Source organism: Mercenaria mercenaria, chromosome 5 (genome assembly GCF_021730395.1).
Source record: "Mercenaria mercenaria strain notata chromosome 5, MADL_Memer_1, whole genome shotgun sequence".
Lineage (NCBI taxonomy): Eukaryota > Metazoa > Mollusca > Bivalvia > Venerida > Veneridae > Mercenaria > Mercenaria mercenaria.
This window is the reverse complement of record NC_069365.1, coordinates 72,984,295-72,996,937: the sequence shown is the minus strand read 5'-3', so window position 1 is coordinate 72,996,937 and position 12,643 is coordinate 72,984,295. Positions and strand designations below refer to the sequence as shown.

Genomic DNA, 12,643 nt, shown 5'->3' with positions numbered 1-12,643 from the left:
TACACTGTAATTACTTACTTTGGCAATGTTGCAGTTTTAAAAGTAGTTGTAATTTATTTTATGTTTAAATACTTAAAAACGTCAAAATATTTGCAACAATGTAAGTTTAACATTGCTGGTGCATAGAAAAATTCAAATGTGAGCATTGGAAAAAGGAAAACTGAATCAAGAATTTATTCAAAACATGCTGTCAACATGCACAGTGGAGGCTGCCATCATTATGATTTTAGTTAAGTAGGATTGATACAAGCGTAGTCCGGCTTGTATTTCCAAGACTGAATGCTGATCTGTGCAGAAACAAGGTTAAATGGTAACACAAACAGAACACGACTGTCCTAATAATAAATGTGTGGATAGGACATGGTGCAGATGTTATTAAGTGTAGTATCTGTATGTAATTAAAAGATTACTAGATCTGCTGCGAGAAATATGTACTTGTTTTGTGGAGTGTTGCACTCCTGAAGTTGCTCAATATTTCCGCTGCAGAATTTGTGCATATTTGTCTATACAGAATTTTATAACCTAAAATTACGTTTATGTATATTCCTTTAAAAAATCATTGTCAATGGAACCTAAAACGTCAATATTTTTCCATTTTTGACATTCAAATTTCATATCTGGTGTGTAACGTTTTTTGTGATGTCAGTTTCATGTATTTAGTCGCGTTTAAAAGTTCTTCAAAGACAATAATCTCCATTTTATTCAGCCTTAAGAAGAAATTAATTTTATAATTTTTTAAGTATAAAATTAAATGCATATGTAATAAAAAGGTTATTAGATTTGCTTCGAGAAATATGCACTCGTTCTTTTTCAGAATAATATTGCGCTCCTAAAGTTGCACAGTATTTCTGCTGCAGAACTTGTGCATCTTTATACAAATCTAATAACCTATAAATATTACATTGATGATGGAACAAATTAATTCTAATATACAGCAAGGAATATCTATTGCTATGCGGACACCAGTATCCGAGGCGTCAGCTGGGTCATGTACAGTTGAAAAATGGTAGTGTTAAACTGCACAATAAACTTCCATGACTTTTCAGTGTGATAACAATATTAATGAATTGTTGGCAGTGGGGTGTTTTATGCACGTCTGTTCTGTAAAAGGACAGAAAGCAAGCCAGTAAACCAACAGTTGACCTATATAGTAGGACTGGGACAATTACTCGGTTAATCAGATCTAATTTGGTTACTAGGTGAAACCGGTTTCAATTTTGCAAAACCGCTAATCGCTCTTGAACAATAAACATTACAAATCATACTTTATACATTTCTTTGACCAGCACATAGACCCGCAGTATATTTCCACTACAAGAGGGCCATGATGGCCCTATATCGCTCACCTGTTATCATTGCACTTGAGGACAAGAAGGTCCTCAGAAAAAATATCTAAGTCCAAAGGACAGGAACAACAAAGGAAAGAAATTTAACGAAAAAGAAAAACAAAATTCTTACAAGGTACAGATATGTCAAAATACACCTAAAAACTGGAGGTACCATCCATGTTGTACCACAGAAAAGTGGTCTCAGTTTTTCCCTACGGCCAATAATAAAAAAGTTACTAAAAATAGGCTATTTATAGTAACGTAAAAGGGAAGTAATTCAAAAGAAAATTATTGTAAGATAACAAAAGAAGGATCTGCCAAATAAATCTGTTAACATAAATGAAATTTCAGATCAGTATCTTCATTAGTTACGGAGATATACCCATTTTAAATTCAAAAATAAAGGGAGGTAATTTGACATAAAATCAGTCCATAGTTATATACCCTGATTGCCTCGGTCCAACTAATGACAATAATGAAATTTCAAATAAGTCCTGTAAGTACTTACTGATATAAATCCATTTTGACTACAATCAGGGGAGGTAATCAGATATAAAATAACTCTGGAAACTATGAATGGATCTGATTTGTCATGGAATCCAAGATTTATTGTTGTTGAAGATATTTAGGAAGTTTGTATCAAATAAAACCATAAATGAAGTCTCTTTATGGCTGCAAAAGCCAAAATAGCCAATTTTGGACATTTAAGGGGCCATAACTCTGGAACCCATGATGGAATCTGTCCAGTTTAAGAAAGGAACCAAGATCTTGTGGTGATACAAGTTGTGTGCAAGTTTGGTTAAAATCAAATCATAAATGAAGTTGCTATTGTGCAGACAAGGTCAAAATAGCTAAGTTTGGCCCTTTCAGGGCCCCTAACTCTGGAACCCATTAGGGGATCTGGCCAGTTCAATAAAGGAACTGAGATCTTATGGCAACACAAGTTTTGTGCAAGTTTGATTAAATTCAAATCATAAATGAAGCTGCTATTGTGCAGACAAGGGCAAAATAGCTAATTCTGGTCCGTTCAGGGGCCATAACTCTGGAACCCATAATGGAATCTGGCCAGTTCAAGAAAGGAACCAAGATCTTATGGTGATACAAGTTGTGTGCCAGTTTGGTAAAAATCAAATCATAAATAAAGCTGCTATTGTGCAGACAAGGTCAAAATAGCTGATTTTGGCCCTTTCAGGGGCCATAACTCTGGAACCCATAATGGGATCTGGCCAGTTCAAGAAAGGAACCGAGATCTTATGGTGATACAAGTTGTGTGTAAGTTTGGTTAAAATAAAATCATAAATGAAACCACTATCGTGCAGACAAGAAATTGTTGACGGACGCACGGACGGACGGACGCACGGACGCACACACGACGGACGACGGACGAAGGGTGATCACAAAAGCTCACCTTGTCACTATGTGACAGGTGAGCTAAAAACACATCAACTTGAACGTAATCAATAGTCTTGGATTTGCTTCTCGTGATACATCTAAAAATACACCAAAATATGACTTTATCAATTATCACACTGCTTCCAAAACGATAAGTCCGTAAGTTCCTAATTAAGTCAGCTGCTGGAAGTACCTTTATAAGGTTGTCAGTAAAGAAAACAGTATTTTAAATATGGCGGCTGATTAACCGGTTCGATTCGATTTCATACAAATGATTAACCGGTTTCAAAATTTTGAAATCGTCCCAGCCCTAAATAAAGTAAAACAGAATTAGTGATTAGATTATTTAAGCCAGTATGCAAAGCTAGTCTTGGTACTTACAAACCCTTTTAAAAAGATTTAAAACAAGAGCTGTCAGTGGACAGCACGCTCAACTATTCCCAGTGCTTGACAGTATAAGCTATGAGTAAACTTTAACATTACAATAAGCATATTCTAAGTCGAAAAGGGGCCAAATTCAGTCAAAATGCTTGATAGAGCTGCCTCTTCCTTTTTACAGACTGGGGTCATGATGGTAAATAAGAATGCAAAATATGAAAGTAACATCTCAATGGACTTTGAAAATATTTGGGGTGGTATGCAAACTTTAATATTTGTGTGACGCTAACGCCGACGCCAGGGCGAGTAGGATAGCTCCCCTATTCTTGGAATAGTCGAGCTAAAAAGAAGTACATGTATCAGGAGTTCAGACCAATTTCACGACAGACATACAACAAAACAAATACATCTCCAATTGTGTGGAAGTTTGTGTGTTACCTAAACATTCCACGAAAAAGTTTGACGGAGTATTTGAAAATGTACTTCTAATTGCTGGCAGGTATTTTGAGTGGAGTAAAGCACTCATTTTCCTGTATACAACACACTTCATTTTTTAAAATCGATCAAGTAATGAGGAAAATATCAGCAAAGTGTTACTTGAATCGTGACGTTTTATGAGTAGAGTATCCAAATATCACATGGGCTGGCCACCTTGACATTAGAATCAAAATAATATATAACCCCAATTTGCTCTTTAATAAAATCATTTTTGTTCAGAAACTGGTATTATTTCATCATTTGGCTGCACCCAGTAATTCCTTCGCATCTGAACTCCAATGATTTTATTGAAGTACAAATTACTTAATTGAGATATATTTGTATTTCAAAAACAATGTATAGCAGAACCAAGTTTTGAAAAGTACAAAAGGTTATACATCAGGGAAAATGTTCCTTCCATGATGTCGCAGTTGTTCCTTCTCTTGAACAGAATAGCCGGGAAGCCGATTTTAATGTTGAATGCAACAAAATGTGTGCAATTTATAACTTAACCTTGTTTACAAATGAAAAGTAAATGTGATGTAAATACAACAATTTTTTTTTTCTGGAGTTCATGTGAATATAGGATCTGCAAATTAAGCATGAATCGCTAGTGTGTTTAATGGATTTGTAGATCCTATTCTATCGTTCATTTCACATGAACATTAAAATTATTTTAAAATTTTATTTCTGAATTATATCATTATTGTAGTCTTCTATGAAAACACAATCTTATCGCGTATTATGCAAGAAATTTAGAATAGCGATGATACACAATAATTATTGTTATCAAGGTCTGCAAAAACCTTAGGATATTTTGACAGACCCCATAGGCTTCTGCAGATGTTAATACACAGAAGTGTATTATTTCTAAAGCCTGTACTCCAAAGATCTAGAGAACTTCCCAAAGTTTTATCAGTTTGCATACATCACGTAATTATGCATATATGCGAAAGTTCAATTTTGGAAGGTGTTTCAGTTTCAAAGCCATATATCAAAAGTTGACAAAATATGGAATGGTATGCGAAACTAATTTCTGTGTCAAACAAGAGCTGTCCATAAATGCTCAACTGTTCGAATTGTTGTCCCAGAAGCAGGAATTGTACCCTTAATGATAGAATATCTAATTTCAAACCGGTATATGCATTAGTTTTGGAGGTTGTAACTTGCATGCAAAACTTAAACCAGGAGTTAAAAGTCCAAAAGGGGACATATTTGGTCAAAATGCATGTCAGTTATGGGACTTGATGCTATAATAATAACCTAGTTTTATAACCCTAAAGATACAGTTAAGTTTCAATTCAATATCTGCATTTTATTTGGAGATGGTAACTTTCAGGTAAAAATTTAACCAGGATTTTCCAAGTGGATAGCCATATGTATTTGCATGCAAAACTTGAACCAAGGTGTAACGCCGATGCCAGGGTCGAGTAGAACAGCGAAACCATTCTTCAAATAGTCGAGCTAAAAGGGCCATAACTGAGCTTAAGTCCTTGTTAAGCAGTCTTTCTTACATATGTAGACTAAGATTGTAAGTTAAAAGGGGCCATAATTCAGACAAAAATCCTTGATGGAGTTATGTTCTCTTGCCTAAATCTGGACAAAGTGATGGTACACAAGTGGCTTTATCTTGAAAGGATTTGTCAAATAGCGGACTGGAACGAAAACCTTGACCAAGGTGTGATGCTGATGCTAGTAGGATAGCTCTACTAATTCTTTTGAACAGATAAGGGTAGTAAAATCCAGTGACCTTACTGGTAAATTTTCGCATATTCATTCAATTGCAATATTGAACTTGTAAGTGCAGACCTATGTTTATGTAGACAGATATGTTGCTATCATTACATTGTATATCCCTTAATTGTATTGATAAAACCGGTTACCAGGTACTCAACCTTACTTGGAAAGCTCGGTGACTTATTAAATTTCTTCTATACAAACACATACTGGAGTTTGAAGTCAAAACGGAAACGAGTGTATTTTGAATAACTTTAATTATAAATAAGTTAAAAACATAAAGGAGCTATCTCTTAAATCTTTTTAATGCCATAAAATAAGTGATCCATGTACAAAAAGACTTAAATAAAAATACTGCAACATTAGTTAAAAATGATTAAAATAAAGTGTAAAAAAATATACAATTTACTTTCTGTTTACTACTTTTCATTCAAAATTTGTGTGGATGTTAAAATGAATTTTGGAATGTAAGTTTTGGGAAGGAGTAATGAATGGATGAATCTTTTTGAACATGGATATCATTTTGCAAATATGAGAATGATGAAAGATTTATAGAGAGTAAAAGATGAAGAATAGTTTCAAGACGGACATAAAAACATTATATACACTGTACAAAACAAATATATAGACGTAAAGAATCTACATGCACTGATTTCATAAAATTGTCTATTTGGTTTGCCATTTTTAAAATCAAAGCTTTCGTACATCATACTCCTTGAGGAATTTCACAACACTTTAAAATGCAATAGACATTCATAAATCATCTGAACAGGAACTTGCAACAGTCCTTTCTATTTACACACTTTATCGATCTGTAAGGAGTCAATCTTTCAATTTTTCACACATACTTCAATCACACAAGAAGCGCAACTTCCGAGTCACTTAGTTGCAAACAAAACAATAAAATTTCATTCCATCCATGATGAAAATGTATGCTGCCTTTCTATTGCACTAAAAATATCTATAAAACTGTCCCAGTACAGCAAATTGGTAAAAGCAACTAATTAGAATCCTGATTGGCAGTAAAACATCTTGAACACATTATGGTGGTACCTTTCCCCTCACAGCTATTTCACAGCTGCAGGAAATCACCTTGGCACCCGAATTACTTGTAATAAATAGGCTCTGCCTACACATAACCATCTGCAATTCACAGGACATCTCTCCCTTTTGTCATCTTAACTCACATGGTGCATCTCTGTAAAAGGGTTTCATGACATTCTTGCTGTATATCAATGACCATAAAAGAAAATTACTTCAAAATTTGTTACATATCTTTTTGAAGAATTTAAATAAAGATGAATATAATTACACTACTTTAAAAAGATTTAAAGATGAACATTTCCATAGATATAGGCTGATATTGATAAAAAAAAATTAAGTTGCTAGGTCTCCAACAAGCATGTGAGGAAACCCTTTGACGATGCTAGATTCGAGTTGCATGGCGCTGTAGCACTGTGAACTGTATGTGGCTATCTGCAGGCGGACCTCTATTCAACACTGTTCAGTCCATGAAAGAACTTTGGTAGAGAACACAACACTACACATTATCCTAAACCTAGACGGCAAGCAAGGCCAAATTGTGTGGCACCGGATTCTTAGTGAAATCTGACACTTGGTGGTACCTGTAAAAGAAAGCATTCTTTTATTTTCTGCTTAAATCTTTACTTTAATCGAATTTGTATGAACTGCTGAAACTTTATTAAGTTCAGCCATAACTCGAATGACTGAAAATAAGTTACCGTATGCAACTACATGCGATCTTTTTAGAGGAAATCATGTTAAGTTTTGCACGAAAGATTACCCACAGTACTGTGCAGAAAAAAGCAGTACAAACTAAACTGTCCAGTCGTCTTAGATAGAAGCTGTTTCGAACAAAGTTTCTTTTCATTGTAAAATGTCCATGATAATCAAAAGTTGATGCTATAATATACATTATGTGGATTAAAGTAAACTCAGTAGCCTGAAAATCTATTTTCTATTCAATGAAATTTATTTAATGCTTATTGATGAAATACCGGGATTTATTACAGACATAATTCAAAGTACTTGCTGTGAGTGATATAGATTTACCAGTGTTCTTTTTATTTATGTTATTAATTCCAATTTTTTACTGAAAAGCAGATAATTAGTCTGTTGACCGCCAGGTGCTATCAGCATATGAAATAAGAAGGCTGAAATTTGCTGTAATGCGAGTAATTCAAGATAGATGAGCTCTATGACAAAATATCTTGATGTGGGACAATTTTTACTTGTACTGTACGCTTGTTACAATATTTCTAATATGGCTCCATTTGATTGCCAGTTGTATAGGTTTAAGTTATGGTTCTTGGCCTGCTTAGTCACCCAATAATGACAAGTATGCAAAGTTTCAAAGCTGTAGCACTTATAGATTTTTGAGAAAAGGTGGACCTAAACAGAAATTTTAACCAACGCTGATGATCATGTGACGACAAAACCTTGTACATTCTTATCAAAAATAAGATGAGCTAAAAAGCCTCATTTTCAAACCATTCTTACACAAGAGCTGTCTGATGACAGTGCGCTCGACTTTTCTCAGTGCTTGACAATTACGAGCTTTGCCAGTAAAAACTTTAACCAAAAATTTCTAAGTAAAAAGGGGACACAACTCTGCCAAAATTCAAATCAGTTATTGGGATTGTTTTTCCTGGTGTAAACTTCGATAGTAACCGATATTTGACTTTATCAAAAACTTTTACCAAAAAATTCTAAGTTAAAAAGGGGCATAACTCTTTCAAAATCAAATCAGGGTTATGCGGATTGTTTCTCCTGGTTTAAACTTTGGTAGTAAATAACCACTTTAAGTTTCAAATTAATAGCTTTGATAGTAGCAGAGATATTTGACTATTAAAAACTAACCAACAGCAATGCTGGGGCAAGTGCAATAGCTCTAATTTTTCTTTGAAAAGTCGAGCTAAAAATCAAGGCATGTTGCTAAATAAATTCAGTAAAGTATCTCTTACTTGTCTTGCTTGTATTTCTCCTGCACCGCTTGTTGCTGATGTGACTCGGCACCAAGGTAGGTTTTGTGCAGGTCCTTTAGACAATCGACAAAATGCCCAATTTCATACCCTGTCTTCTTCACCAATGCCTCTGTCTGAAAAGTTAATGTACATCTTACAAATTGGTGGTACCATCAATATTACCATGGATTCAAGGTATATATGAAATTGAAGTAGTAACTATGTATTTTCCATCAGTTAAACAGGGGTACAAATAATTATTTCAAAATAACCCTATCACAATGGTTTGATTACCCTTTTTTGGGGTTCTTTCTTTGGATTGAAGGTTTTGCAGGTCGAACACCGCTGGATTCTCTACATTTTTGTATGTATTAAATCTAGTCTGACAGTAATTTTTCATTTACAGTTCAACTGTTATTCTACTGCAGGTCTTCAATTTCATCATTTCTTTCAAAATCTAGAATTTCAACATACATAAATCGGTATGTTCTTTTGGTGAATGCACTTCTGGGCATGAAGTTGCATGGGTAGGGAATCAACTATTGAATTGTGTAAAAACATTGAGAAACAGCCCTGTTGCTAATCTGTAATTTTGTGTCCTTAGACTATCCATTAGTTTTTGGAATTCTCAACTTTATTAAAACCAACTGGATTGCTTCCTAAAAGTTGAAATATTTACCCATGGTTCAAGTCCAAGTGAATATCTGGCTAGACACAATGCTGCTGCAGCTGTGATGCTAGGTACATATTTTAGGTAGGTATCCATTTCTATCAATGTCAACTCTGCCAAGAACTGAAATGCAACAAATACGAATTCAATTTATTGTATGGATATTACGACAAAACTGTATGTGGATTACTGGCCCAAGCAACCTTTATTTTTGAGAACAATTTTTCTACAGTCAGGATATGTTGGCTATATGTTAGAGCTGTACCATTACTGAGATAACACCTTGCATACAAAAACGGGATACAGACACATGGGCGAGTGTAAAAGCACTACCCATTCGTTAAAGTCAAGCTAAAAATTAGCTACCTAATGATTTTAGGTCATGCTGCTCTAAACAATTTTTGCTAAACATTTATGCAGTCCTTAGGGTCAGGTTTAATGTTACTTTAGTGACTTTACATGAGATTTTTAGCCTGGACAATGTGCATGTCAATTTAATGGTGATGAAAAATACCAGTTTTATTTTTAAAACTGAATCTGTAACTGTATAAGCCCAGTACACAAGATCATGATGTGATGGCCAGATGTTAAGTACAGTTCAAAAGAACAAAAATAGTTGCTTACCATGGTCAAAGCCTTCAGTTTATCATCTGCATCGCATGATTTGGCAAAGTCCTCACAAAACCAGTTTGTGGTTGGCACAGCAACATCGAAAGTCAGCACCTTGAGGATAAGATGTTCCATTCTTAGAACTTGCTGAGCACTGTACGTGTCATCAGTGATGTATGCAAATTCCTTCACATCTGGAGGGTAAATTTCCTCGTATTTGCTGAAATGTCAATGTTATTCAACACATAAAAACAAACCTTTCTTAATTTTTTTATATAAAATGTTCTAAACAGTCTTGTCTTGTAGGAAGCAAGAAAAAGATCTGGAATAGAGCCGTATTTACAAGATCCTTTTCCGATAATTTCATACACAAGAGCAACTATACAAAGTCAATATGGGCATTTTATCCTGCCAAGAAAAGTTAAAATCAATTTGCTCAGCAGTTCCTTTCACAAAACTCATCTTGGCTAAATAAGTGAATGTAATTTATTCTGTCAAAGTACAGAAGTGTACAGTGATTCAGGTAACTGATTTATAAACTTAAGTGTGTCATACTTACGCAGCTAAGAACATGCTAGCAGCACCGACCAACTGGAGTTTTCCTCGCAATACTGAGATTTTGGACAAAAATCTGTCAATATAGTTGACCGCAAGAAACAGTGTTTCTCTGTGAAGCTTGTATTCTTCTGATACCTCTACCAACCAATCTACCAAAATGGATCTCATTGATGAAGTGATATCCTGCTGTCTCTTCATATATCCTGGCTTTGCTCTGTTCCTCATCTAAAACACAGATCACACAATACATGCAAATGTACTTAATTTCTAAGGGTGTCAAGTTATGTAAATTACATTGAATGAAATGTTGACTTGGGTTAAAAACAGTGCTCAGCAATCTTGTAAGAGCTAAGACATTTACCAGAAGCTCACTTTAACCTTTGGAATTGGCAATGTAGTAGCATCTTAACTGAAAAAGCATTTCTAAAAGAATCTTCAGATTGCCAACATTACTAGATATCAAGACACCGATAAAAGACGGTATAATGGGATTTTGTATACCTCTGCTTGTCTGAGGTAGTTGTAGATGTCCTCTTCATATTCTGGGACGGTCAATATCACAGCTTCTCTATCAATAGGTTTCTTTTCATCATCTGATATATCCAGTACCATAGGAGATTCTGAAATAATAGATATATATGTTACAGTAAATTAAATTCCTTATAAAACATATGGTCAATAGAATAAATTTAAAAATCCAAAACACCTACAGAAATTTTGACACGCCACTTTCAGCTGCAGAATGAATGTTTCTAGTCTATGCATATTTGACAATGCTACATTTAAATGAAAATATAGCATTTTTAAAAGCTCAAGTGTTTAAACTTCACGGCAAGAAATAAAATGCAGTTGCCTTACATTTTAATGAAAAAATAGCATGCTTGTGAATTAACTAATATTTCCAAAAGAAACAAAATTTACCCATTGAGTCCTCTAAACATATTATGTCTGGAGATCCTGGTACTTGTGCCAATGGGACTCTTGGTTGTGGAACTGCTGTTACAGCTGCAGAAAGCTCGGTACTACTGTTCAAGACTGCTGGAGCTTTTGCGACAGCCTTCGTCTTCTTTGCTGGCTCGTCAACAAACACAGAGAACTGGCTTGGTTGCTGGCCAAATGGCTTGGCAGATTTCTTCGAGAAAGCATTCTCATCTTGAATGGCAAAATCAGAAGCCTGCAATAGATAAAATTGCATAATAAATACAGAGCATGTAAAACAAACTAGGAATAGCAGTTTGGAATGTTAACCACAATGATAAATGTGTTCAATCTTGGTTCAACAAAAAGGAAAATTTGATTTTCAGTAACACCACTCACAGAAATTTGATGGGCACATGAAAGCAAATTATTCATCCTTGCCTTTTGCACCTTGTCCATTTGGAGGGCAAATGAGACTCCCAGTTAAGTAAATTATAATGTAACAGTTTGCAAAATTCAAATTTCATTTCAAAAGTAGAGATAAACAATTTCAAACAAGATAAACAAAGGTTACCTTTGGTTTTGCCGCCCTTGCCGGCTGGACACGGATTTGCTGATTTACTTGGTTCGTAATCACACCAAGAGCTGCCCGTTTCTGTCCACCCAAACCAGCATTTCTCGTGCTTGCTTTTCCTCGGCGTGGCACCTGATTTTCATCCTGATGAAGTGCAAAAGCTTGTGACATTTTCAGTTTTTCACACGACCACGACCTTCAAATTCAAACGAATAAATAAGATTGCAAAAGCAATCTTTAACTTTCTAAGTATGAAACTTTGTTTATAACTGCACTTTCAACAAAAATTCAAAGTCTTTCTTTTCATTCAAATCCTTGAAGTTGCCTTCTTGAAAAGAAAATTTTGAATGGCAATGTATTTCTTTTGACAATCGTTGAATTCCCCGCTAGCCTCAAATGATCCAATGAAAACTTGTTTTGTGGGTCACATGGCATAAAACAAGCCATTCAGCATAAAGACGTCATTCGGACATTTCCGTAATATTCCGTTTGACAGGAACCGGAAGTCAATTAGCGCGAGTAGGTGTTTGGCAAATTGAATAATCATTACTCGGCGCAGTTGCTACGTGAAAACAATTAAGGTGTTTATTAAGTGTACTTATTCAAAGTAAACAAGAGCGCTAGTTAAAGAATGGTGATAAAGTGTAATGATATGTTTTATTATTGAGAAAAAAAGCGCATTAAAACATTAAAAGAAAAAAAAAGATATGTTAATTGCACCTTTAAACTGGATTTAATAAATAAAATTAATGGTTAAGATCCAGATTAAATTATCACAGTTGTACAAGAGAATAGGTAAAAGTTATAGAAATGATATTTATGATCACCTTGACTGAATTCCGCGGATGATTAATTGTTATTATATTATTGTTAATTGTTGATATTAATCTACGCTCGAGCATAATTAGTTTCAGGTGACATCCATAACCATAACATCCTACCGTCGCCCCGTGGGTCGATGCTGGAACGACTATATGAATCCTTTCTGGTCAATGGTATGACGTGCGAAACAATAATA

General features: G+C 34.7%; 1 protein-coding gene across 1 annotated transcript; it reads right to left on the bottom strand.

Annotated features, from left to right (window-relative positions):
• Positions 1–5,550: 5,550 nt before the first annotated feature.
• LOC123557608 (G2/mitotic-specific cyclin-A-like) lies at positions 5,551–12,016 on the bottom strand. Its single transcript, XM_053543941.1, has 8 exons — positions 11,626–12,016; positions 11,055–11,307; positions 10,635–10,753; positions 10,135–10,358; positions 9,591–9,795; positions 8,976–9,089; positions 8,297–8,430; positions 5,551–6,937 (listed from the first exon to the last, which is right to left on the bottom strand). Exons 1-8 carry the CDS (start codon positions 11,794–11,796, stop codon positions 6,871–6,873), a joined length of 1,287 nt encoding a protein of 428 aa, XP_053399916.1. The 5' UTR covers positions 11,797–12,016; the 3' UTR covers positions 5,551–6,870.
• Positions 12,017–12,643: the final 627 nt, after the last annotated feature.

What these genes read in the sequence shown, in the direction of transcription:
- LOC123557608 (XM_053543941.1), bottom strand. Translation starts at nt 11,796, where the DNA reads ATGTCACAAGCTTTTGCACTTCATCAGGATGAAAATCAGGTGCCACGC. An exon ending in CAAGGGCGGCAAAACCAAAG is followed by an intron (nt 11,308 to 11,625) that starts GTAACCTTTGTT and finishes TATCTATTGCAG; the next exon opens with GCTTCTGATTTTGCCATTCA. An exon ending in GAGAAATACAAGCAAGACAA is followed by an intron (nt 6,938 to 8,296) that starts GTAAGAGATACT and finishes TTTCTTTTACAG; the next exon opens with GTACCACCAAGTGTCAGATT.